This window comes from Pezoporus occidentalis, unplaced genomic scaffold, assembly GCF_034315485.1.
Source record: "Pezoporus occidentalis ecotype Australia unplaced genomic scaffold, CSIRO_AGI_Poc_V1 ctg92, whole genome shotgun sequence".
Classification (NCBI taxonomy): domain Eukaryota; kingdom Metazoa; phylum Chordata; class Aves; order Psittaciformes; family Psittacidae; genus Pezoporus; species Pezoporus occidentalis.
In genome coordinates this window covers 2,721,960-2,747,681 of record NW_026916284.1, presented here as the reverse complement: position 1 = coordinate 2,747,681, position 25,722 = coordinate 2,721,960, and the positions used below count along the sequence as shown (strand labels likewise).

General features: G+C 49.8%; 1 protein-coding gene, 1 long non-coding RNA gene and 2 other non-coding genes across 8 annotated transcripts; 2 read left to right on the top strand and 2 right to left on the bottom strand.

Moving 5' to 3' along the window:
• The first annotated feature begins 1,431 nt into the window (after positions 1-1,431).
• On the top strand, positions 1,432-1,504 carry TRNAK-UUU (transfer RNA lysine (anticodon UUU)). Its single transcript has one exon. It is a non-coding gene; the product is annotated as a tRNA-Lys (tRNA).
• A 174-nt stretch (positions 1,505-1,678) lies between these two features.
• Positions 1,679-1,751, bottom strand: TRNAK-UUU (transfer RNA lysine (anticodon UUU)). The gene has a single exon. It is a non-coding gene; the product is annotated as a tRNA-Lys (tRNA).
• Positions 1,752-2,027: 276 nt separating this feature from the next.
• On the top strand, positions 2,028-21,849 carry MDM4 (MDM4 regulator of p53). 4 transcript variants are annotated; one of them, XM_062605385.1, is made up of 11 exons: positions 2,028-2,252; positions 5,605-5,711; positions 8,166-8,240; positions 9,254-9,387; positions 9,849-9,898; positions 12,536-12,597; positions 13,348-13,444; positions 14,806-14,966; positions 15,447-15,581; positions 16,026-16,106; positions 17,235-21,849. In XM_062605385.1, the coding sequence occupies exons 2-11, from the start codon at positions 5,637-5,639 to the stop codon at positions 17,787-17,789; spliced, it is 1,425 nt and encodes a 474-aa protein (XP_062461369.1). In that variant the 5' UTR covers positions 2,028-2,252; positions 5,605-5,636; the 3' UTR covers positions 17,790-21,849. The 4 variants fall into 4 exon arrangements, with proteins under 4 accessions (XP_062461369.1, XP_062461371.1, XP_062461370.1 ...); XM_062605387.1 differs by lacking the exon at positions 2,028-2,252 and adding an exon at positions 3,535-3,865; XM_062605386.1 differs by lacking the exon at positions 2,028-2,252 and adding an exon at positions 3,535-3,869.
• On the bottom strand, positions 4,218-7,204 carry LOC134156943 (uncharacterized). Of its 2 annotated transcripts, none has more exons than XR_009962140.1 (3): positions 7,093-7,204; positions 6,939-7,011; positions 4,218-5,415 (listed from the first exon to the last, which is right to left on the bottom strand). It is a non-coding gene; the product is annotated as an uncharacterized LOC134156943 (long non-coding RNA). The 2 variants fall into 2 exon arrangements; XR_009962139.1 differs by having other exon boundaries at positions 4,218-5,311.
• Positions 21,850-25,722: the final 3,873 nt, after the last annotated feature.

Below are 25,722 nucleotides of genomic sequence, written 5' to 3'. Positions count from 1 at the left end.
TGGCTCCGTTCCATTGTTCTGCACGTAAAAATCACCCCAGTTCCCTCCCCCCTCCCGGGCCGGGTCAGGAGCGCGGGGTCCGGCTCCGGGGGTGTCGCTCCCGGTCCCCCCTATCCCCCCGCCCAGCGCCGCCCCTACTGCTGGGGGGGGCTCCGGAGTGCCGGGACCGTGCTGGAGCCTCGGGGTGGCGCTGCCCAGCTCCCCCGGAGGGGGGGGTGAAATCACGGCTCTCGGTACCGGCCCGCTCCGGTATTTACCATTGTGCAAAGGGGGAGCCGCGGTGGGAGCACGGGGGGGCCCCTCCGGCCCGCCCCCCCACCCTCCCCGTGCGCGTGCCCCGGTCCCCGCAGCCCTACCTGCTCCGAGCGGGCGGCGGCGGCGGGGCCGCGCCGCGGCGGCGGCGCGAGGAGGAGGAGGAGGAGGAAGGAGGGAGGAGGGACGAGGGAGAGCAGCGGACAATGGCGGGGCGCAGCGCGGCGCGGGGCCATCTCCCGGCGGGCCGCAGCATTGCACGGAGCGGGGTCCCCCCCGGGCGTGCCCGCGGTGCTCCCGGCTCCCCCCACGGCGGAGCTCCCTGAGCCCCGCTGCGCTGCTGAGGCAGCCGAGAGCCCCCCGGCTGCGGAGGCCGTGCTCCCACCGCGGCAGCCAGCCCCCGGAGCACGCTATGGGCAGCGGTGGATGTGGTGTGCTCCTGCGGGCGGCCGGCGCTGCCAGGCGCTCACTGGGGGGGTTGTGGTCACTCCCAAAACCCCGGCACCACAATGGAGAGCCACAAGCTGGGCTGGGAGGGCTGCGGGTCACAGCCCGTGGTTTGGGCTCAGTTGTGGCCGAGTGTAATTCCAGCCTCCCTGCTCACTGGAGATCCCTCACCAGGAGGTGGGAGGATGGAGAGAGGCTGTGGTGGGATTCACAGTGCCGTGCAGGGAGCTGGGACCTGGGGGTCCCCTGGTGCAGGTGGGCATCTCCAAGCCCTGATGGAAGAATGACCCCAGCCAGCACCACAACTGCCTGTGAAACCACATGGGAACCATGGAGCTGAGCTGGGTGGCTGCAGAAATCACATCCCAGTGTCCCCTGCCCTGGGCAGATTATTCTTTGTCCTCCTCGAACCTTGTCTAACCCCCTCCAGAACAGCCATCCCTGCTGCACCCCGCTTTGCTGTGGGGGAAGAGGCAGATGGACCCACGGGTGTCAGTGAGGACCCCCCTCTGCCCATCAGCCCACCCCACACCTCCATCAGGGACCAAGAAGGGAAACAGCCCTTGCTGGGTTATTGGAACCCGGAGCTGTGCCATCACCGTGGCATCGGTGGCTTGGATGGAGAGTGCCCGAAGGAACGTGGGCTGCAGGAGGGGGCAGGCAGCAGGGTGAAGGCAGCCATGGAGCGCGCGGGCAGCGGGATGTACAGGCAGAGGAAGCACCGCCGTCAGAGCCCGGATAGCTCAGTCGGTAGAGCATCAGACTTTTAATCTGAGGGTCCAGGGTTCAAGTCCCTGTTCGGGCGATTGCTTTTCGTTCGGTTTTATTTTCCTTTCACAATGATTTTTCCCCTCCTCAAAACCCTTTTTCCCCCCGGCAGGAGCGGCTCCTGCCGCCCGTGGGTCCCGGGCAGTGCAGGAGGGGGGGAATAAAAAAATAAACCCACAATAAAGTATAGGAGGTGAAGAAAAAACGCAGTCGCCCGAACAGGGACTTGAACCCTGGACCCTCAGATTAAAAGTCTGATGCTCTACCGACTGAGCTATCCGGGCTCTGCCTGCGCTCCTCCTGGCCCGCTGTTATCAGTGCGCGCGGGGGCGAGGCGGGGCTCGTACCCGGCCGAGGGAGGAGCGCGGGGCGGCTCGTACCGGGCTGAGTGGGCTCGTACCGGGCTGAGGGGGCCCGTACCGGGCCGAGGGGGCTCGGGCCGGGCGCGGTGGCTCCGCCCGTTGTCCCGCGGCTCCGGAGCGGGGTTCGCGCGGGGCGGGGGGGACACGCACCGCTCGGTCCTCCACGGCGGTGGTGGCGGGCGCGCTCCCCGCCCGGGCCCTCCGTCCTCTCTAGGGGTGACTTCCGTTGCGCTCTATGGCGCGGCGGCGCGGGCCCGGTGCCCCGCGGAAGCGCCGTCGCAGCCATGTTGGCTGTGAGGGGAAGCGGCGCCCGAGGCCGCGCTAAGATGGTGGAGAGGAGCCCCCGGGGGGTGTAGGGGCCCCGTCCCCCCCCTTCCCTCCCCCCGGCTGCGGCCCGCCTGGTGCCCATGGAGCAGCTGTAGGGTGAGGCCGCCTCGGGGGCACGGTGCGGGCGGTGCGGGGTGAGAGGATGCGGGGCCGGAGCTCAGCGGGGTCCCCGCTGCTGGCGCCCGAGGGGCGGACGGGAGCACCCGGGCCGGGGTGCGCATTTCTGCGTCAAAATTGGCTTCATGGGCAGAAACCACTCCGAAAGATACCCGGTGCTAACGGCAGGAGCCAAACCCGCCTTGCACTGGAGAAACCGCGTCTCGGCAGCAGCATCCTGCGGCCCGGTTGTGCTGGGGGCTCGCTGTGAGCGTGCGGCCACTGCCATGAGAAACGGGCTCCCGAGCTTCGAGCGTTACCGAGCGCTGCTCCTGCTGAGCGCTATGCGTTGTCCGTTGAACTTACGTTAGCTCAAGGCTTCCTGTTGTCTGACAGGTCATGGTTTGCAGGTAGTTGATGCTTACACCAGTTGTTGCAGTAAGAAAAGGACACAAGTGGCTTTGCATTACTGCAAGGCCTTGTGAAGTGGCACCGGGACCAGGCAGCACTTGCTGGGGGGGCATCATGTGGCTCTCAAAGGACATGTATGGACTTGCTGGGAGCCCAGAGGTGGGAGCAGGTGAAACCTGTGGCCCTGGAAGCACTGTGACATCGCTGGTGGAGCTAGGGATGGAGTAAGGTGGGAGCTACAGGGAGGAGAAATGGGGTTTCTATCGCAGGCCGGGTGAGATGGGTGGGCAGGAGGACTTGTGGGCATGAAGAAGCCCAGGGACTCACACCTAGAGGAGCCAACCTCATTAGCTCCGAGTTGCCACGACTTGGTTGGTTAAAGCCTCCCTCCTGCGTGACGCAGTACATGGGACAGCAGCTTTGTCCTCGACAGACATTTTGCTTTATTTGAAAGCATGAAAAAGGATGAAGGACAAAACCATCAGACCTTAACCCAGAGTGAGCCATCAGAGGCCATAAGTTATGTCTAGTTTACACTCCCTGTTTTCACTGTGCATCACAACCTGCGGTCTAGTGGGGTTTTAGTCTCTGAAGAGAAAGCAGCTCTCCTCACACACCAGGCAGATGACTTGTCCATGTGGCAAGCATGACCATATAAAGTGCTTGGGTGGAAGAAACGGTTGGTTCATGACTCCTTGGTGATTCACAGCTTCCTCCGAGTCATTGCTCTGCTCCAGCATCCATTTTCTTATAGATGCAGCTCCATGTGTAGAGGGGAAGAGCAGTAAATTCACTGGAGCTGTGTTCACTTGGCTGAAGTGAGTTCGGTGCTTCCAGGCTATGAGAGGAGATAATGACAGGAGGCAAGGCACGAGTTTGCCTTTCTCTAGTAAACCCAGTACTGAAACAGTTAAAGTGATCTTGAGTTGACTCCCTCAGCCGGGGGTAGCAGTCCGTTTCCCCAAAGGCGGGGCAGGGAAAGCCACTGCTTTCTCCCATTTGGCTGCTTTTCACACCAGCTCAAGCTCTTACCAGCAGCTGATGTGCTCAGTGACTCCCCTCTGACTCCAGCAGTTAGAGGCAGGAGCAGTTTGAGCCTGGAGGAGCTGAGCCAGGCAAGGCAGAGCTTCTCCAGCACTGCAGGAGCGCAGGGAAGCAGCAGGCCCATCCTCGTGCTCCTCCTGCCAGCAGAGAAGTTCAACGTTGGTGAGTTGGTCTCTGGCTGGTGCAAAGTACAGCTCAGCTTGCACAGCACAGAGGGTCCTGTGGGCAGCTCGTGGTGCAGTGCGCTTGGCGTAACCAAGTAGAAACCTTGCTTAAAAGGTAAGGCACTGGTAGCATGGAAGTAATTTTAGCTGTTATGTCACTTATTTTGGGTTATTACCTAGATCAGTGTCGTTTTTCAAACTTTAACATGCTTTCATTAAGCTTTCCTAAATATTTAGATCTGCTTGATCTTTGGGAGTGATTTTATTCCTGCTACTGCCTTACTTCAGAGAAATGCAATGCTGTAAGACCTATCAGTAGCTTCTAACAAACTCATTGCAACTCAGTTTTAACTGCTGGGGCAGGCGAGCCATGGGGTTGGGTGGCTACCAGTGCACAGTGACTTGAATTGGTGCCAGAGCTCAGGTCTCTGTCATTGCCGACTCTACACTGCCTGTTCAGCCTGTTTAGTCTGCATGGAGATAATTTGGTTACATTCCTCAGGCAGAAGTCTGGTTGTTTTGCAAGCATTCACTCTTTAATGTAGCTGCTCATACTGGCTCCCGTTCGTTGTAGCTAATGTAAGAACAGACTCATTTACTGCAGCTGGGAAATTCTGTGAAAGAATTTAGATACTGCTTTGAAAGCTTTTGCCTTCAGATTGGAACTCCTGCAGTGGTTGAAAGTCAGCAGTGCTGCCAGATTGCACGTGGAAAAGCTTTCCCAAAGATGCATCTGTATAAGCAAATTCAGGAGCCACTCTTTTCAGTTCATCACATGCTCCAGCCTTAGGCTCACCAAAGGGTTTCTTGATGTTGTCTTGCAGAATAGCAACCAGATTCACACTGGAGATTTTCTTGTAACCGAGTTACTTTTTGCAGTGGCTGCTTAACTGACACCATCCTTTAAGCATAAAGACGTTTTCAAAGGTGGTGTGTGGGGTGGAGCAAACTGGATTGGGCTGTGAACATGAGTCATTAGTGATCATTCTGCATATGAAGCTGTGCTCCCTGGGTGGTGCTGAAACTGATAGGGCTTGACAAATTCAGATAGCTGCAGGACTTCCCCTTTTGTTCCTTTCCAGGAAAGGATCCTTTCACCCGCTCAAACTGTTGGTTTAGAGCCTGCATCTGGGCATTTGGGATGGAGGCTGCTGCAGCAGCAGCTTTTGGCAGGTTTTCAGCCCTTGGCAAAAGCAAGTGGGGAATGTGTTGATTGTTGCAGTCTGCACTGACCACTCCTTTGGGCAATCAGGGAGTTGCTGTCTGGTGATTTGGAATCTGAAGGTTTCCCTTGTGGCTGATTGTGACTCACCTTCTATTCCCCCAGCTCTTGACTGCAGGATTTCACCACATTAAGAGTTTGCCAAGAGCCTGATGGAGACTGGCAGTTCCCTTCAGCTGGCAGGTCCCCAAGTTCCTCACCATGTTGTGCTGCTGCTCCTTGAGATGGGCAGAGCCAAACCATCCTCAGTGCCACAGGAAATCGGTCACAGTTATTTCCTCATGGCTGTTTGTCCAGCACTGGGCAGCTGGATGCAGCTTGGCTAAGGCAAAGCAGATCCAGTTTCAACAGAGCACATTAGGGGCACAGAAATATTAGCATTATACAGCAGCCATTTAAGAGATGCATGCAGGGCTAATTTTAAACTCTCATTTCCTGAAGCTTCTAAGAAGTGGAAGTGGTTGAACTCAAGAGCAGGTTGCTGGTACATGAACGTTCCTCTCATTTATAGGTCTCTGCTCTAAATAGCTCATCACTGCCACGATGACATCTCCAAGCTCTGCCCAGCATCCAGCAGCTGAGAATGCCTGCAGAATAGCACTTGGACAAGCTAACCAGGTAATTGCCTCTCCCACTTACTCTCACTGCTTTCTCCTTGCTAAAGCAGCAATTTATTCCATCAAATTCAACCTCTTCGGGTACATTTAAGTTAGAAGAACTTAGCTTAATGGAGTAGGGCTTTTATTCTGAGGAGCTGTGTTACTCTCACTATCAGATCAAGGATTTATGAACATTAAAGGGGAAGGAGGGGAAAACTGCACTTCAGATTGGCCAGAGGAGAAATTGTATAATGCATATTTTTGTGCTGGACCTGTACTTGAAGTATTCTACATACAGCATCCCCCTTAATGCTGGGCTCTTTGTGACAGTTGTAGCGGGGCTGTGTAACCTTGCATGCTGACCTTTGTCTAATCAGTAATGCCTCCTTTGTAGTACTCCTCTTATTGACTATTCCTAGAATTTCCTTGGAACAACAGGTGGTTGTATCCCTGAGCCAAGGTCACCATGATAAGTGTGTCTCAATACCATATTGACAGCCAGTCAGAAAAGAGAAACATGCAAATAACAGGAAAAATCTCATCTAAAATGCTTCTCCAGGACAGGCATCCAACCTTCCAGAGCCAATTCATTGTACAAACCATCTCCACAACATGAAGGGATGTGGCAGGACTGGAAATAAGCTGATGGGAAGTAGAGAGCCTCCCATTTGAAGCTTAATTTAGAAGCTTTGAAATGTAGCCAAGTCAGATATGCTTATTTAGCCAATTCACTCTGCATGCAAAAAGTAAATAGGCTCTGATATTAGTAGCAAAATATTGATTGTCACCACTCAGTGTCCCAGGCAGTGTGGATTAAACACTTCCATTTTGACTTTACTGTGGTAGCTAAGGGCTCATTTTAAAATGAGCAAGCTAACTAGGTTGCTTCTTTAATCAGAAAGAGATGTACAAGAAGTTACTTCAAATCCATTTGAGAGTGGTCATTAGAGAAATGAATGAGTGCAAACACATAATTTCCTCTTATTAAAATCATGTGCTGTAACAAGCACTTGAGCTGTGCTGAGCTTTTTCCTAGAGAAAAGCTGTTCTTGAGAAAGAGACTTGGGGCTGGACATGAGCTGTTCTGTTTTGAGCTTGAAAATGCATTTAGTAAATACAATAAGGAGAAAACAGGCAAAGCAGACACATCCACATTTCAGAAAACAGAAATATTTTGCCAAATACCATCTGAGAGCCAAGTGATAAACTACATTGACACCAAGCAGCCAAACCCTGCTCTCCTTACCTTATGCAGGAATATGGTGCTGCAGCTCAGGCTGTCTCTTAAGGAGATGGAGGACTGCAGGCAGGCTCTGCTCCTAGGAAAAGGAAATTGGGTTTACCATTGCATTTATATAAGCAGAAAAAGAGGAGTGGGTGTGAGACACAAGTGAACCCACCTAACACTGATGGGTGAGGGCTTCACAGCTGGTACAGATGACATGCCTTGAGAGGATAAACCTGCCCAAAGTGCAAGGGAAACAGCAATGAACATGGTGTGCTGAGGACTGGGCTTTCTGTCCTGAGACAGATTGAAATGTCTTCCTGCACTAGCATCTGATAGACAAGGAGAACAAAAGAGGTTCAGTGTGGGAAGCATCCCTTAGTGTACAATGTACAATAACATTGTACACAGCTGTGTAGCGTTCAGACAGTGGGTGCACAAGGCACAGGATCATGTGGTGGCACTCTCCTAGGAATTGTTGGAATTCTTGTGGAATAAATGAAGTAGCAGGATGGGGGGGAGTGAGAAGCTATTTAAAACTTGGTGCTGTTTTATATAGCATCATCTACTCAGAGCTGCTTGGGGGTGTGGGTGAAAGCTAAAGGGCTTGTGGAACAGTTGCATCGTTCTCAGGGTGCTTTCTGTTTTATGGAATGAAAGATTCTGCTTTATGACTGAGCTGCACAGAAAATGCAGGTTCTCGGTGTTCATTAACCACGCCTTCTGTTTGATTCACTCTTATTATGTGCTTGTTCATGGAGCCTAATAAATACATAGGTCTGTACAGAGCAGATCTCACTTATTCACTGCATTAATAGAGGAAATTCAGGCACACTGCTCTTGAAGTTGCAATGTGAATGCACCATCCGTCATTGCTTCTGAGTAGATGACTCACTACATTTGGTTAGTCACTGCTCAGGACTCCATACATACCAAGGATCTGAATTTCCAGTCTTCCCTCCCAGGATGAATGACATCAAAGTTAATGGGACAATGTGAGTGATTAAAGCCTTTAGAGCTGGCTGTCTGTGCAGATTCCTTGTGAAAACGAATCCCAGCCTTCAGCATGTTAGCCTGAGGCAAGCAGTGCTTTCCACGACCTCCACCTCATCCCTGGCTTGTCAGCTCTGTGCTTGCTGTGTCTTGGTCACTTGTGTTTGCTGGCTGTGGCACCAGGCACACGTGTCAGGGGGCTTCCTCTCACTGCTTTGGGTCATTCAAACCAAATTCTGTGGTTTATTCTTTCAGGTGCGGCCCAAGCTGCCACTTCTGAAGATTCTGCAGGCTGCAGGCGCCCAGGGGGAAACCTTCACACTGAAGGAGGTGGGCTCAGCTTCGGGGCACTGGAAGGGTGCCCTTCCTTGGTTGTTTGGCAGGTGGCTCTTTGTGGGGAAGGGGTGGGACTGGCTGCTTTCAGTACTCTGAAGCCCTGTCTGCAAAACCAGGGATCCCTTACCCATAGGGCTGATCGTAAATGGCTTTGAGAGCCCCTGGAGGAATTAGAATAGAAGAAAATGATTTATCCTGGAAAAACTGTCTTTAGAGAAAGCAGGGATGGGATAGCCACATCCCTGAGGGATAGCCACATCCCTGAGGGAGCGCAGGAGATGCCGTTCAATTGTCTTGCTCTCTGCTCAGTGCATGAAAGCCTCAAGAATTGGATTCCTGTTGAATTTTTCTTCCAACTTTCCTTTGAAATGGCCTGTCAGCTAAACCTCAGAGAATTCATTTCTTTTCAGCTTAAAATGCAATATGTGTACAAGATTAAAACCATGACACTGTGATTTACGAGAGTATCCTGTCTGCAAAGAATCACATGCACAGGGTTTTCATTATGAATCTGTCAGATATTCCTGCAGAGCCCCATGGCTTAGTTTAAATACTTAAAGGCATTGAAATAACTTATTTAGTGCCTAAAAAACTTTGCAAAACCAAATTGAATGGTTTAAATGGGGAGAGTTGAGTATTAAATGCAGGTTACTTGTATAGATTCATGTTTTAACTTGGTTAAGTCTGATCTGTTGTAGCTGGCAGTGTCCCCTGGCTCTCAGAGGGTGTTTCCTCTCCGTCATTCTTTGTGATACCAATGCACTAGTTTTTCCTTCTTGTCAAGTGTTAATAGTTACAAACCTTATAGCAGTATGGTAAAGCATAACTCCCCCTTGGTTGGGAGACACCAGCAATTTGCAGATGTGCATAAAAAGCAGGTACAGTTTGACTCACACTCTCTATAGGGTAGCAGGATACAAGTATCAGAAACTAAAGCAAATGTACAGGGTCTTTTGTGGTTTGGTTTCAGCTGCAGATAGGGCTAACAGTATGTTATGTGTCCACAGGTTATGCATTACCTAGGACAGTATATCATGGTGAGGCAGCTATATGACAAAAGGCAGCAACACATGGTCTATTGTGGAGGAGATCAGCTGGGAGAACTGCTGGGATTGGAGAGCTTCTCTGTGAAAGATCCAAGGTAGGAAAAAGTCACCTTTGTAATGTTGTATTACAGAGGTTGTGGTGACAGGAAACTCTTGGTGTCACTGTTGCTGTTCATCATTGGATAAACCTTGTGAATACCAAGTGTTCTGCTCAGTGGCTTATTGATAATGCTCTTGACAAGTTTGAGCTGAGCTCCTTTGTTATCAAGAGCCTGTTCTGAATGGTGCAGACAGTGAGCTGCTGAAGGTGACATCTTTTCCCCCTTTTATTTCTGCATCTTCTCAGGCCCTTGATCTCACACGTGAGTAAAAATCTGTATCCTTCAGTTAAGTTCTGAGCTAGACTTCTCTGTAGCAAGATATTAGGAGTGGCAGAAAACCCCCTCTGCAGTTCCCAGTCTGTCTGGTTAATAAAAGAGAGTTTCAGTCCCTGGTTGAAAAGTGGAATGCTGTTTGGGATTGTGGATGTACTCAGCTGGCACCTTCTTTCCCACAGCCCAGTCTATGAGATGCTGAAACGGAACCTGACTTCTGCTGCAGTGGCAGGTAGGTTTGTCACAGTATGGGCAAGTATATTCAATGTAGTGTTGATGTAACTTGGGTAAGTAATTATATTCAGAAAAGAGAAATGTTTCTGAAGTTGAACCGAACTGCTGCTGAAAGCTTTGAGTAGACAATCTCGTTGAGTCTGTGTCTTTTCTGTGTGTGCACCATCAGTAGCTGTGATATGACATCAGTTAACTGTCTGAGTAACGTGGCTGCCTGTGACTTCTTTCTCTCACCTCATTTTATAGTTGAATAGTCTTGAGACAACATCAGAGTGCTGGAAACCCAGCCTGATTCTGCGAGCCAAGGAGGGCTGGACTTTAGTCAAACACTTGAGCCTTTAAAGGTGACTTTTATTTTCCCAGCTCATAAGAGAAGCCAAATCTATCTACATCAAAACCCCTTTAGTCATAAATTAAGATTTATTCTAACTTAATCTCAGCTGATGACTTCCTTGCAACCAGAGCCCGTTATATGGGTGGTAATCTTCATTGGCTAAAAAGACTTCTGATGAAACTACAAGTGTGCAGATCATGAGGGAGTTGTGGAGTTGTGTGCCCTACTTCCTGAGGTCTCTCAGCAGATAGTATGGACTTGGTTCTTCATAAGGGCTTAGTCTGTATTTGCACATGTATACAAAAGCTTGTGCAAATTTAGAGACTGAGAAAACACAGCTCTGAAGTGCTCAGTTCTCTGCTTATATAGGAGAATCTTCCTAAATGGACTCTGTCTAAACACGTTACCTGCAGGATAACTGTGCTGTTTCCTTTACTGGTGACGCCCTGGCCTCTTCCCTACAGGCAGTGTATGTGGATCCCAGTGAAACCCTCTCCTCTGCTGCCCTGTCCCCTTTTACTTGGTGTGTGCCTGTGGCTGGGTGTGTGTGGCTGCGTGTGCGAGTGTGCTCCAGTCCTGGTGTAACTACCTTGAAACCTGCCAAAGGAAGCACTGTTCCTTTAGGGGCAATGATCCCTGAGTTATACCACTGTGTCTGCTTGTGTGTGTGTATGTGTGTGCGTGATTTAAACGAAACACTCTTGGCAGACCTTTGACAAATACGTAGGTAAGATGACTCTAGGTGGTGTTTTACCTTCGTTGCAACATAGGAATAACTGGAAGTGCCATAGAGCTTGAAGAGGTCTTCATATTCCACAATAGCTGCTTGTATTCATTAGTCAAATTAGAGCTTATGAGCACAACATTTTGCAGGTTATCTCGCCCACTTCTTTTAAGTACACTTGTAGAAAGCAAGGGACTGCAGAACATCTTGATAATAAAGAGGAAGCTCTGACAGAATGCTCTTTATCAGATGGTGCCCTTACTTAGCAAGCTTCTGCTTAAGTGACTCACCTGAGGTATACTCAGGAATATCTCACTTTAAGGACATTTTGTATAGTATGTGTTGGCTTGAAGAAAGGAAGCCTTCCAGTAAGTGGAGTGTTTTTCCACACAGTATTTAAGGCTAATTTGCATTATTGCATTATAGTTTGTCATGTTAGAAGGGTCAGTCTTCACCTCTTCTAATGTCACTGCAGAGCCAAACCACTTATGGACGAGCCAGTTGGCTTCTGTTTTCCTTCAGGTATTAAATAATCAGTGACTGCAGCAGCTGTAGGGTGATGGAAGGGAAGACAGGGAAGCTGAACGAATGCATGGAGAGCAGACCATGTGAGACAGAACCATGTTGTGTGGTTCTGTGTTCTGGTCCATTTTGTGGATACTTTGAGGTCCACTTTTCTGCCTATAGCAGCAGGTTTCAGTACCAGTGCTATGATTCATGAATGAATGGGACTGTTCCTGCCAGCCTGGCATTCAGCAGGGAATTTCCCTGCTGGATTAAAAGGAGATCCAGCAGCAGCCATGCTTCAATCTTTTTTTCTCTAGCACATCTTTCTGTTTAAAGGGTGACTTCACAAGTGCAGCTCTCCTATTGTGTAGGAAGATTTCTGGTAATGTGATTGTTCTTGCTGTTGAGGTTGGCCTTTTAATTAACTCTTGGGGCCAGCATAATCATCTGGATTAAATTGTGTTCCGGATGTGTACACAGTTACCCAGGGAAGAGCTTGCTGTGCATGGAATTTTCCCTCCTGTAGTCTAGGAATTGTTCTTCATGCCCAGGCTTTTAAGAAAGATGTTTTTTGGTCTCATCCTGAGGTGCAGGAGGTGGTGTCCTCAGGTATTTATAAAGATCTTCCTCTTATCTGTTCACCACCTTCAGCATGGATCTGATCCAGCCTTCACAAGAGGTCCCCACACTCTGCTGTTGCTCTGGGTTTCTGCCTCTGTGCAGATCTTTTGCAGAAAGGGCTTAGAGCTTGTGATGGCAGGACAGCCAGCAGGAAAAGGAGTAGTTTTTCACCTTGGGAAGGAGGAGGTTCTGTGAGTTTTCATCAAGCTTCATCTCCAAGGAGGCACAGACTCTGGGTTCCATAGGCTAATGCCTCTGTGTGTACCTAGCGAAACTGGAGTAATGCCTCTCTAGGAGATGGCCAGCTCTCTTAAGGAAGAAAGAGCTCTCTGAAAGGCTTCCTTCGAGGTCTGCCAAGCCTGGCTCGTTGGTTGCTTGCTGAAGACCCTGTGTTGTGAGAATGGTTATTACCAGGGAAGGTTTTTTCTTTTGTTTTACCTGCCATCTAGATGCTGCACAGAGTCTCGCAAAGGAACAGAGCGTCGATAAGCCAAGCCAAGACCAGCTGAAGGTAAACCCACTGCCTGGTGGTTTCTTTTGTTGTACAGAGTGCCCCTTCTCTGTACCTGTGCATGGTGGACTGCCAGAACTTTGTGCTGCTTGGCTGCCAGGTCCTCACCTTCCTGAAAAGTTCTTGGAGTCCACAGAGCAGGGACAGAGTGACCCTTCTCTGTTCTCTTCATAACAGAGTACCAGTCTCTGAGCGCGTTTCTCGGGGTGTAGCACTTCTAGTCCTCAGTTCCTCCAGCGTGCTCCGTATTTTCATGTCTTTCCCCCGCTCTCTCCCACCCCTTCTCTGAGTAGGAATTGCCAAATAATTAAGCTTTCTAAAACGTGTGACCAAGTTTTGTGTTTAGGAGGATTGTTTCCAGAAGCTTTCAGGCAGAATCTGAAACCTAGGAAAAACCTTTGCACATTCACTATATCCAGGTATATTGTGGGATTCACTGGGTCTGATCCAGGAGGTGTCTGTTCACACTGGGGGCCAGAGAATCAGAAAAGATCATGGTGTCACTGCATTAAGATGGCAACTTTGGAACTTTTGCCACTCTTAAGGTTTTTCCTAGGTTGCAAGTGTATTGTTTGTGCTGGTACAGATGCATTAGCCTTCTTAAAGGGTTAATAGTGTGTAGTTGTTCAGAAACCTTTCATAACTTCTTGGTCTTGTGCTGCAGCTGGTGACTCGGAATGGAAGTGCTACATCCCCTTGTCCCTATAAGCTCTGCTGGACTAACATCTCTTTTTTCCTTCCTTCATGCAGTTCAGCCAGCAAGAAGGTTCTGACCCTGGCATCATGGAAGGTGAAAGCAATCCTGCTGCTTTGTCTACCTCAGAGCAAAAATGTGAGCATTACGAAGGTGAGTGCCAGCTCTTCTGCAGTAACACAGTGTGTGTGGGCTCTTGTGCTGCTTCTCCAATGGGACACTTTGAGCTCTGCATCAGCAAAATGCTGGAAGAGGGTGTTGGGAGACTAATGAAAACCTGTTGTGGAATATAATCTTTAAAAATCAGAGGTTTATGCTAAAGATTGAGAGAACTGCAAATGCTCGCCAGAGGGGTTTGATGATAAATGTGTATTGTAGCTTGGCTATTTGGTCTCATAAATAAACAAACACTTTGAATAAAATGGCAGGTTAAGCCTCAAAACCACATCTGTCACTAAACAGTGCCATGAAAAATCTCACAGACCTTGCTGCAGGGTGTTGTAAATGTTGGAATTATACTTGCATCCATTTATCTTCCCAAGGGACTCTCTGCTCTGATTACACAGAACACAGCCTGAGCAGGCTGCTGTCATTATCTGCAAACCAGTCAGGGAACTGAATAACAATGGAATGCTTTTTCTCCCCAGCTTAAGTGTAATACAGCTCCTTCATATTTAGACATTTCCTTTGTTTTAATGTCTGGGGATTTCTTGTTGGTTCACTTGTATGAATTGCTGGATGTTATGGAAGCAATTTTCCTGTTGTTCTACTTTTCTGTTCTCATGTCGTCCTCATATCAAGGAACCTAATTTGTAAAACCAAATCTTCTTTGCAAGAGTGGGTATTTCCAGATCAAATGAGAGTGGTAGATATTTTCCTGGCTGCAAGTACAAAAGAGATAGGAACAGTCCTTGTCTGTGCCTTTGAAACTCTTGGCACTGAACAGAGATAGATTCAAGGTTATCTTGAAATTCAGACTGGTTAGTTTAGGATCATAGACTAAACTACATGGGCTAAAAAGGAGGCTGAAGCATGAGGTTATGGAGGATGGATTCTTGCCTTCCTGCTTCTTTTGGGGCAAGTTTGAGAATTGAGGAGCTCCCATCACTGGGAATTTGAACTAAATTTGAAACAGTTCTGTCTGCATCTTAAGTCACTCAAGGCTCGGTGTTGACTTGGTTACAGCTCTGAAAGAAGTGGTCATGGTTCTGTGTTGAGTCTTAAGGTAAAGCTGAAAAGGACCTGTACTGTTTGAGAAACACTGGGAGCACTGGGATGCTTCTGTGCCTCTCACAGTCACTGGCTGTGCAGTGACTGTTGGGAGATGCATGAGTACAGATGTGTTGCAGATGTAACATCCCAGTGCACTCATGCAAATCCCAGAGCTTGTAGAGTAACTGGTTGTAAGAAGGAGCAAGAAAGATTGCTAAAATGAGATGGGGCCCAATTTTGCTCTGCTGGTCTCTTAAATAATGTAGGTGTGGCATGACTTAGATTCTACTTGGCTCTTACAGACAAAGACTTAATAGAAAACCTCTCTAAAAGCAAGAAGCCTAAACTGGACCTAGTGTTTGAGGAATGGGATGTAGCTGGTCTTCCATGGTGGTTTTTAGGCAACCTCAGAAGCAATTACAAGTCCAGAAGTAATGGATCAACAGATATTCAGACTAACCAGGTGTGTAGCCATTTTAAATAGGCGTGCTGTGTTCTCTTCCTCTCCTCTTTTGGGTTCCAAGTAACTAAATGATTCTTATTCTTTCTTTCCCCTTTCCACTCCAGGATTTTCAGCCTCTCCCTTGTGTGTTCCTGTCCTAGCCTTTCATATCAGGTGGATGGTTACCTTTAGTGCTCTGAAATAAACTAGGTGCTCTTGGGAGGCTGTGTTCAGCCCTTGGAGGTCCTTCTGCACTCCGGAGTACTGGTTGTATGTCAGGAGTTGCCCGTCTTCTGGGTTCAAAGTTGTGTGCAGATGCTTGTAGTGTGGTGCCCAGCATCTTATGGCTAGAAGGGGGAATCCTTTCCTTCCCAGGGGTGACTGGAGAAGCTGCCCAGGGCTGAGCAGGCTGTTAGTGATGAAAAGGGGAGAGGTGTGATAGCTGTGGTGCTGGTACTGCTGCTGAGCTCAGAGTGGTCTCCCCTGTTTGTTTACCAATAGGACATAGACACTGCCATCGTTTCGGATACTACTGATGACTTGTGGTTCCTTAACGAATGCTCATCGGATCAGAACAGTGCTGCAGTCAAGGTGGAAGCAGTTGACTGCGAGGAAGTGAAGGAAGGTGACCAAAAGGTACCTCTTCAAAGAGCCACAGTGCTTGGGTTCCACAGCCTGGCCTTGTTTAGTTGATCTCATGGTACTGTGCCTGTCTTGGAGGAGGTAGATCTATAACCATCCAGAGCTGAAAGGGTGAGATTGGTTATGAGTGTTGAAAGGATTGAGTTTCTTCCATGGAAATTAATAGGACCACTCAGGTGCGTATGTATGTGTATTTGTACGGTTCTTGTGTGCATCAGGGAGAGGTTTGAGTTGACCGCAGGCAGACATGGCCGTAACTCAGCCTAGCAAGGCTTAGTAACGTTCTGTAATAGATTCAGTATATAAAATGGCTTTTGATTCACTTACAGAAATGACTTAATTATCACGGTGGTGATGTATTTCTTTTAGTGTTGGTGTACAGTGCCACCATAGATAGAGATGATTCCACCTCTTTAACAATGCTTCCACTCTTTCCAGGTGACTGAGGGTATCTGTTTGAATGACTTTGAAGATTCTCAATGCTTAAGTGATGACACAGATACAGAAGCTGCTTCTGAGGTAGGCATCCTTTAGGTCAGCATTCCTTGCTTGGAGTGTGCTGCATCCTTGCTATAGTAGTAAAAACCTCATCCTACAGCTGCTGCTGGTTGTGGTAGGAAAAGCTGATTCTTGCACATCTTTCAAAGGCCAATATCCCCCCCCCCCAATCAAGTCAAAAGCAGGTTTTTTATAAATTGCATTGAGGAATGTAGAGAAGTTGGCTTGACCTTTGGGATTAGAGAATCCACTCCTCATCTCACCCCATTTTGCTGAGATACTTTGGCCGTTGTCAGGAGGAGAGCCTGTGTACCTGCTTCTGTAATATCTTTGCCCTTGCAGTGCCTCTCTAAGGACAGACCACAGCTCTTTTCCCCCTTTAAATGAAGAAGGTGGGAAGAGAGAATAAGCAGTAATTACTGGATTGTCACCACTTTCTACTACCCCATTCCTCACCTGAATTCCTTCATACTGAGGGACATAAAATTTGTATTCCTGCATATGTCCTGTTTTGATCCAAGTCTTTTCTTCCTGCCTTTTGGGGTTTTGTTGGAAGTCAGCAATGGTGTGTCATGATGCTCTTTGCTGCTGATGGCACCCTAAGTTTTAAGCTTAATTTTCTAGTCTGTGCACCGTTGACAAATAAAGATGTCCCTGGCACTGGACAGCTGAATCACAGCTCTGAACTTGGGCAGCTCTTGCCTTTGCTACGTGGGGTAGTCGAGTAAGCTGCTATTAGTTGTACAGATTGAGCAGATGCTAAGTGATTAGTGAGTCTGGGAAATGTATTCCTGACTGATTCCAGGAGCTCTACGCTTGAATTTAGAGCGAGATACTGAAAATTCAATAAACTGCACAGCTTGAGAACATTGTATTCTTCCAAAGTGCTGAAGGCCGGGAGGGAGGAAGGGCACATTTTAATGCGTAAGAGATCTGCATCTGTAAAATGCACAGGGGTGGCCAGATTCTCTTCAAGCTTTCGAGCTGGTGATAATCAAACCAGCAATCACACATTCACCAGCTTATGCTTGGTATTAAATGTCCTTTTTTGATGAATCTTACTAGCTTCTTTTCCTGTGTAGAGGAAATGAGTTGTATGCAGGAATACTCTAACTTCTGCTGTTTTTGTCTGCCTCACTCATTCCTCAGGACTGTTGGCAATGCACCAAATGCAAGAAGTTTAACTCTCCAGGCAAACGGTACTGTTACCGCTGCTGGGCCTTGCGGAAAGACTGGTACTCAGATTGTCCCAAACTGGTTCATTCTCTTTCCCTGTCCAGCATTGATGCTATCCAAAACAAACAGGATGATGAAGCGATTGATGTCCCGGACTGCCGAAGGACTATTTCAGCTCCAGTTGGCCAACCCAAAGAGCTGTACGTGGTAGAAACCAAATCACGTGTAGATCCCCGCAGCTCTATTGAGTCTTTGGATTTGGCACAGGAATGTGAAAGCCAGGAGTCTTTGTTGCATTTCACTGAGCATAAAAAGGAGGAGGAAATTCAGTCTTTAGAGAGTATCAAAAAATTGCTGAACCCTTGCTTCCTGTGCCATCACAGACCACGGGATGGGAATATTGTCCATGGAAGGACTGCTCATCTTGTGGCCTGTTTCAAGTGTGCAAAGATGCTGAAGAAAAAGAGATCACCGTGCCCTGTGTGCAGGAAAGACATCGAGATGGTGATCAGGATCTTTATGGGGTAGTTGTGCGAGTTCAGGCCTTCTCCCCCAAAAGATTGCACACAGGTTTCCTTGCACTCACACCAACCCTGACTTCAGAGCTCAGACAGGGAATACCAAAGAGAATTAAGATTCAAATCTGACCAAGAGCATGGAGAAATCCTTTACATTCAATGAAGCAGCATCCACATTTCAAATGTCCATTTAAATTAAAACCCATGGGGAGCAGGGAGCAACTGGCACATTGGTATCTCAACATCCCAGCTTTGAAGTTGTCTAAATGTTCTGATTTCAGCTCAGTGCTGTCACTGGGATGCTCTGTTCTGACAACTGGCTCTTGAAGAAAGCAAGTTTTGGAAAGAGTTAGAACTTTGGCTGCTGGAGTGGTGTTCTCCGGTGAGTCAAACCCTGTGCAATGCCTTTGAGGGGGGGAGTCTGCCTCTGAGATACATACATATATGCAGGGGTGGGAAAGAGGGTCCAAGCATCAGTTCTCCTCAGGGCAGTGAGAAGTAAACAACCTGGCTTCTGATTCTTTCGTGTGGTTTAACGTAGGTTTGTTAGATAAGGTGAAGGTCCTTCTGCTACCAGTCTTGAAATAAGCCCTCCCAGATTTTTAATCCATAGCTATCTCAGGTCCCAGATCAGATGGCAACAGCATAGGCTGTTAGGTTTTGCTTTGATATTGGATCTTTTCATTGGTATTGATTCTTCTTTTTCCCATTTAAATCCAGGACTATGTCACCTAGCATAGCTTTGCTGAAGCCTGTCCAGCATTAGCTCAGAATCTCTTCTGCCAGCTGGATTAATTGAGAGCTCTGTGCATGTTTGGGGATGTTCTCATAGCTCTGTGCTTACAGCACCGTTGCAGCTCCTGTCTGCCTCATCTTGTCAGATTAAATATGCTCAATTCAGAGCATGATGTAGTTTTAAAGACAGGATATGAGCCTCTGAGGGAAAAAAATAGTGATTTCTGTAAAGCACTGACTGCAGCTGGTTAGTCTGTGGGCTGTGCTTGGTGTCAGTCTGAGATCACATCCTAGAGTGTGTGCTCAAACCTTTTTGTTCTGCAGGGTTTTGGAGGGCCTGTATCATGCAGCAGTAGCAATAGTACCTTCACCATTCAGGTACGCAGGCATTTGCATTCAGTACAGTGCATAGAATAAACCCTGTTTCATCATCTCTAGAATTCCCTCTCTAGTCTAAGAAGCACACCTGAAGACAGAAAAAGAGAAGGTGATGCTCATACCTTGGTGCTTCTCTAGGCTGTTCCCCTTGTCTCCACACTCCGTGCATGGGTCCAGCCCCGCAGGTCAGGGGTGCAATGGGACACCCGGATCCTGTCCAGCAGAAGGTCCTGATGGTAGAGTTGTTTCTCTGCAAAGATAACAGAGTAGGTGCTATATACAGTTACTGCCTATCACTGCCAAAAGTCAGATCCACTTCATGTTTTGCATAGTGTTGTGATGATTTCTCTGTTGGCTGTACTTTAGACTGTTGTTGTTGGCTGTTATTTACAGTTGTGTTTTAACTGTTGGAGGATACCTGGTGTTTAGGTGTACTATCTGTAAGTCCATGGGAATCAATCCACATGGAAAAGCTGATTTATTGCTCCCTTAACTAAAGGGCTCTTCAATTGCTGGTGATGCACTTTAGTCATGCTGAGATCAGCAGCGTGGAATCACCGAAGGGAGTTCCTGCTGGGTAGTTCCTGTCCTTGGGAGGCTATCAGGCTCCGCAGGGCACAGGGTGGCACTTTGTGGCACTTCTGAATGCTGTGAATTCCCCCTCACCCCGATGGCTTCTAAGAACTGAATGTTTGCTAAAAGCAGGTTTATGGAATTGTTCCGGTCTCGCTGCACTGAAAAGCAGGTGATGTGTGGTGATCAAAACCCAAAAAGTCCAGAGCGTTTAAGTTCCGATAATGGGCTGGAATGTCTCTACCAAGCCCCTTCCGAGGGGCTGCGTGCATTTCCCATTACCAAGTTGTTTTCAGTGTGGCAGTTCAGGATAAAGAGCAAATCGCAAGATAAGTTGGAGTATAACAATCTCTGTGACTTCTTGTTCAGTAGAACCACGGTGTTTACAACCTGCATTTGTCAAGTTCTTCTTTCTTTTTAGCTGAAGTACTAGTGGACATAAGATGATGTTACTGTTGATTTTCCTTCCTATAGAAGAATAAGCTATTGCAGTGCAAGCACACCATGTGTAGCTGTAACTGCCCAGGTTGTGGCTGGGGCTTGGAGGTTGGGGAGAGGTTTAGTGCAGGGAAAGGAGAGAAGAATGTTCTATTGCTTTAACTTAAGTCTAAATAAGTAGCAATGATGTACCAAGAGCTGCTCTTCTGGCACTAGTTAGGAAGGGCAGATTTCAGGTGTGGTTGAAGTAGCTCAAAGCATGCAGTGATCACCCTGAGCTTACAGCACAGACGGGACATTGGCCAGGCAGTGTTGTCACCTCTTTTCTCCAGATGTGGCTGTTAATGTGGGGTCCCAGTTCAGAAACTCTGTTCTTCTGGAGGTGCTGAGCATTTGCCTGTCTCACGTAGATGAATTCAGGGCTCAGGGGGTGGACTTTGGTTCTCTGAATATTCCATTGGTGTCTGATAGCAGATGAGTTCTTCTCTCACAGTGGGTTTACTATGAAGTGCAATATGACAGGAGAGCTCCTTGGTAACCTCCAGCAGTGACTGCAGCACATCTCCTAGGAGCAGAGTTGGCTGGCAATGCCCAGACTAAAAAGGTTTATCTGTTTCACTGCTCTTTTTGTCTTCAGAGACATGGGTTGCTGTTCCTCAGGAGCCTGCTGAGGTCTCTTGGCACAAGTGTACTGTAGGTCAGGTTTCACGTACTGATCCCTCTGCTTTTCAGCCACTTTTGCCTCCAGTTATCCCCAGAACCAGCAAAATCCTTCCTTTGGTGGGTACTTAAGTTCGGTGTGGGAACTGTAGAGTGCCATTGAGCACATTAAAGTGCTCTGCAGCATGAAACCACATGTGTAGGTAAATGCTCAGTATTGGCAGCCAGAGGTACACACGTCGCATTTGCTCTTCTCAGTGACTGTTTGCTGACGCACAGCAGCCTTTGCTTCAGCTCTTCACAAACCTCAGCATCCCTCTGCTGAGATGGATTGTGGAGCCAGCTTAGCCTAAAGAAAGCCGCTACATGAGGTACAAAGATCCTTTGGAGCAGCCCCCTGGAATGCTTACTCTAAGCAGTTACCACGAGGACAGCTATGAACTTTCTGACTGTGTTACATACCTATTATGGTGCATGACTGTGATGGAGACCATAGTGCAGCCACCCAGGGGCTGTTCCATCCTCCTGCATCTAGCAGGATGATTGTATCTGGCACTGAGCAGTCTTCTCAAGAGCAAGAACGAGACCCACACATTATACAGGGGTGATAAACTGTGTTTGGAACAGCTCCAGAAGCACAGATGACCTTTGGGCTTTTCTGCTCTGGAAGCCCTGCTTCAGTTACCTGTCTGCAGTGACTGGACTTTTCCTTGCTCCTCTGAAGAGGTGGAATTCCAAGTCCACGGTAGTGTCTGGCCATCTGCCACAGGCTGGTTACACATCCCATCCACTTGCTCTCTGCACCTTATTAACAGGCAGCTTTGTGATCGCAGTCCTGCTTTCCTGTGCTCTTTTACCCTGGGTACATGCACTTGCTGCCCACCCATGTGTGGGACACCCCATGCCTGCTGCACGGAGTGGCTGCTTCGGGAAGATGCAGCCCACTGACCTCTGCAGTTACCTTCTGCATCTCCAACTCTTAGAAGACACAACCAATCTGAGGAGCAGCCCAAAGGCAGGAACACGTCGTACCTCTGGCTGAAAGACTTGCTGGCTGGAAAGGGGGATTTCCTGCCGGAGCTCCCCCCGTGCTCCCAGATCCTGGTGTAGAGCAGCATACCACCCTGCACCCGCAGGCAGTGCCGCAGTCACGAGCAGGAGTGCTTGCTCCGTCTAACAACCATCTCTGTGTTTGCACTATTGAAAGTGGGCATGAATCGCAGAATGAGCTGGGTTTGTGTCCTGTGCGTAATGAATTGAATTAAATTGAGCATGTTCTGTGATAATTTGGGTTCTTCTGTCTTTCATTTGTGCTGTTTCAGAGAAAACCATTGAGTCAAGGCCTGTTCCCAGTTAAGGAACCTGTGATCTTCCTGCATGCCCAGTTCCAGGGAGGGAGGACTGACCTCCCATCCCTCCCAGCACACGTCTCCCTACACCAAGGTAGGAGATGGTGGAAGCCATCGGGAGCCACAGAAGGGGAACGGCTTCGGCTTCATCTCCTGAGCCAGGCTAAGTACTTGCTGGGTTGGTTCCCAGTTGGTTGCCAGGGTCCATCACCACCACAGGAGGGCCCCCACCAGCCGTGCAGGGCACAGAGCGAGGCGCTGGCAGCTCCGGGGTGCACAGACCCCACCTTTCAGCTGGCACAAGTGAGGGACACCAGTCCCATGGGCTGTGTTTGGCTTTCCTTGGGTTCCTCCTGGCTCACGATGCCGGTGGAGCCCAGGAAACCAAATGGGCTCTGCCCGTCTGTTGTAACCCAGCCCCACACAGGCCCAGCAGTGATTGATCCCTTGCCAAGGAGGAGAGGCTGCTTCACAATGCAGAGCACCTTGATGGCTTTGTAGGAAGACCACAGAGCTCCAGCTGCGGTGCCAGGAGAGCCAGAGCTGGTTCCCTGCTCCCTGACGTGCGGACACCTCTGGCAGATCTGGTTGTATTCATTGTCCTGCCCTTGCTTGTTCCCTGCCTGTTCTGAGGAGCAGCTTCAGGCAGGGCTGGTGCCTGTTGGCTGGGCCGCATCCAGCCCTGCAGCAGCTCCAAGTGCAGCAGCTGGACTCTGCCAGGCTTAAACCTGCAGCAGGGCAGCTCCTGGCTCTGCCCCAGCAATGCCCAAAGCTGCTGCTCGCCCTGGGGGTTTTCCACAGGACCCAGACCCGGGCGATGGTGCCCACCCCATCTTTAACCATCTCCTCTGGCTGTTGCCCCCTCCACATCTCCCCATATCGAGTCCCTGCCAAAACCTTGTATTCCCTGAGCCCTCATCCAGCCCTGGGGAAAGCCCCCAGATGGGGCCCTCCTCACCCCACAGCAGCCCCACGCTCACTGCCTGCTGCTGCTGCCACTGAGCTGGGCTCCTTGTAATTCCCTGTTAACACAGAAGAGAAGGCTCTGGGAAAGCCTTAGAGCAGCTCCAGTGCCTAAAGGGGCTCCAGGAAACCTGGAGAGGGGCTTTGGACAAGGGCCTGTAGGGACAGGGCAAGGGGAATGGCTTTAACCTGCCAGAGGGGAGACTGGGATGAGCTCTTAGGCAGAAGCTCTTCCCTGTGAGGGTGCTGAGGCGCTGGCACAGGGTGCCCAGAGAAGCTGTGGCTGCCCCATCCCTGGCAGTGCTCAAGGCCAGGCTGGAGCCACCTGATTTGCTGTGGGAGCAGAGCCAGAATGGGAGCAGAAGGCTCCCACACCCTCACTCACTGTGGGGTCAGGCCCCAACATGCCCCCCGTGCACACTGGGTTCTGAATCAATGATTTAAGCCTGCCCAGGCAGGAGGAGCAGCCCCAGCAGCGAGTACCCACCTCAGCAGCACCCATGCTCCACTGGCATCACTGATGGCTCCTTGGTCCTCCAGAGGCCCCAGTGCTATGGGGCAGACCCAGCCCACAACAGCATCCCCTGCAAATGGTGATCACTCCTGCAAGGTCAGAGCTTTTCTAGCCTCATGCTCCAAACAACCCCATGCCACCACCCTGCTGCTTCCCATCAGCCTGAATTTAGCCCCAGTTACCCACTTGAACACAGCTGAATCCATTTCCTTGGTGAGTGATGAGCTCCAATCACCCCTGTGCCATCCCCTCTTCCTTCCCTTGGTGACTTCCGGATGGAAAGGCTGAAGAAGCGCTTGCTCCTGACCTCAGGGTGTGCTTGGAAGGGGAAAAGGGCCTTACAAAGACCATAAATCACTGAGCAGCTCCGTGCCTCAGTTTCCCCACCTGTAGATCAGCGCTAAGGGAGGGAGTGCAGCACTGGGAAGGAGGCTGCCTGCCCTGGACATTGACAGGTAGATTGTCCTAAAGGTTCTGAAAGCTGCTTCATCCGAATGTCATCATCCACATGGATCACCCCACTGGCACTGCCCGAGGGGTGCTTTGATTTCAATCATCCCTGAGGAAGCGCTGGTGAGGAGAGGCGTGCTTTGATTCCTTAATGCATTAATCAATAGGTGCCCATCAAGCCTCTGGAGCAGGCAAGGGGGGCACTGAGGACTGGGCATCTCCACCATGGGACCCACGGCAGGTCCAAGGGCTCTGTGAAAGAAGGACACAGGGATAGAACCACTCCAAAAATCACTTTTATTGGGTGCTTAAAATAGAGGCTGGCACACAATGTTCTCGCTTGGCTTTGCTGGGAGAAGCTGAGTTGCATGGAATCCACGATGCTGCTTGCACTGAGGAGGAGGGAGAGGGGCAGAAGCAGGGGAATGAGGGATTTTCTGTCTCTCCTCAAATGAAGGCAATAAATACATTATGAAAGAAAGAAAAAGTTAAACCTGAGGAGCAACTCAGGAGAGTGGTTCATGGGGGGGGAACCGGTGCCACGAGGTGGGACCTGGTGGGACAGGCTGGAGGAGAAGCGTTTCCCAAACAAGCCTTTGACATCCTGGATGGATGGGAGAAAGGGAGGGAGGGAGAGGACAGGAGGTGATGGACCCACCCCTGCTCTTCACCTGAGCATCTCTGAGAGCTGCATCCCTGCGCAGTGCCCTGGGATGGAGCCTGCTGCTCCCTGTGCCCAGTGAAGCTGTTTTCAGTGCTGAATCCCTTCTGCTGCTTAAACCCCATCACCTTGTTCTACCTGGAGTTGCCTTTTTACTGTGTCAGGGTCCTCTGGACCCTTCAAAGCCCCAGCAACTGGGCACAACCAGCTCCACCCCAGGGAGTCCACATCCACATGGAGACACCAACTCCTGGGGTACCTTCACCCCATCACCCCCAGGGCTGGCTGGGATGGGTCTTCCTGGTCTTTCCCATGGGAGGACCCTGCGCAAGGTGCTGGCCGAGCTCCATGTGCACTGTGCCGACACCACGGGGCTGCGCCAGGCTCTGGTGTGTGTTGATAAAGGCACGTTGTGTTTGGGGCTGCAGCGACCCAGCCCAGAATCCTTCCCGCTAACAGGCAGGGGCGAGGTGCAGGCCCAAGCAAAGGAATGGCTCGTTCACATGAACCAGGGAGAGGAGCATCGCTGCAGCATCAGATTCGGCTTTGCTGCATCCCTCGGTTTGGCACATCCCAGGGGACAGCGGTGCATCCTCCCCTTCACAAGCCCAGGGATGCAGAGGGTGCAGGGGCTGTTCCACAGAGCCGCAGCCTCTGCAAGGGGCTCCTGCCATGATGCCCTGCAGTCACTCACCAGAACACAAAGGATTTACTTCCTTTTTTTCCTTAAACAAGACCAGAAAAGCAAAATCCTCCCCTTTTCTTCCCAGTTTTCCTCTTTTTTCCTTCTTCAACATCACCCACAGGTTCACAAAGCAGCTTTGAGCTCACACCAGGAGGCAGGAGCCCACCCGCTCCAGCCAGCCCCATGGGGATGCCAACTGAGAGATGTGTCACCATCAGCATCTCTGTTGTTTTACCCTCCTCTCCCTTCTGCTTCCCTTCAGCCAGCAGCAGGGCAGGGAGGTGCTGGGGGGAGAGTTGTGGCTGATTATCTCAATGCTCAAAAAACAACCCAAAAAAGGAGCAAAGAGGAGATGTATCCCAAAGGAAAAGACCTTTTTGTATTTCCAGAGCAGGGAGTGCCCAGCGGAGGAGCCGACGCCGCTGCAGTGTCTGTGGTGCCACGGGACATGGGACGGAAGGGGTGATCCTCTGATCACCTGTATGGCTCTTCGACCGCTCAGGGCATCGTCCCCTGGGGCCCCGCTGAGCCCTCCCG

Coding starts and splice junctions, on each gene's coding strand:
- MDM4 (XM_062605385.1), top strand. CDS start 5,637: ATGACATCTCCAAGCTCTGCCCAGCATCCAGCAGCTGAGAATGCCTGC. Junction 12,598..13,347: donor CAAGCCAAGACCAGCTGAAG/GTAAACCCACTG, acceptor TCCTTCATGCAG/TTCAGCCAGCAAGAAGGTTC. Junction 13,445..14,805: donor AAAATGTGAGCATTACGAAG/GTGAGTGCCAGC, acceptor TGGCTCTTACAG/ACAAAGACTTAATAGAAAAC.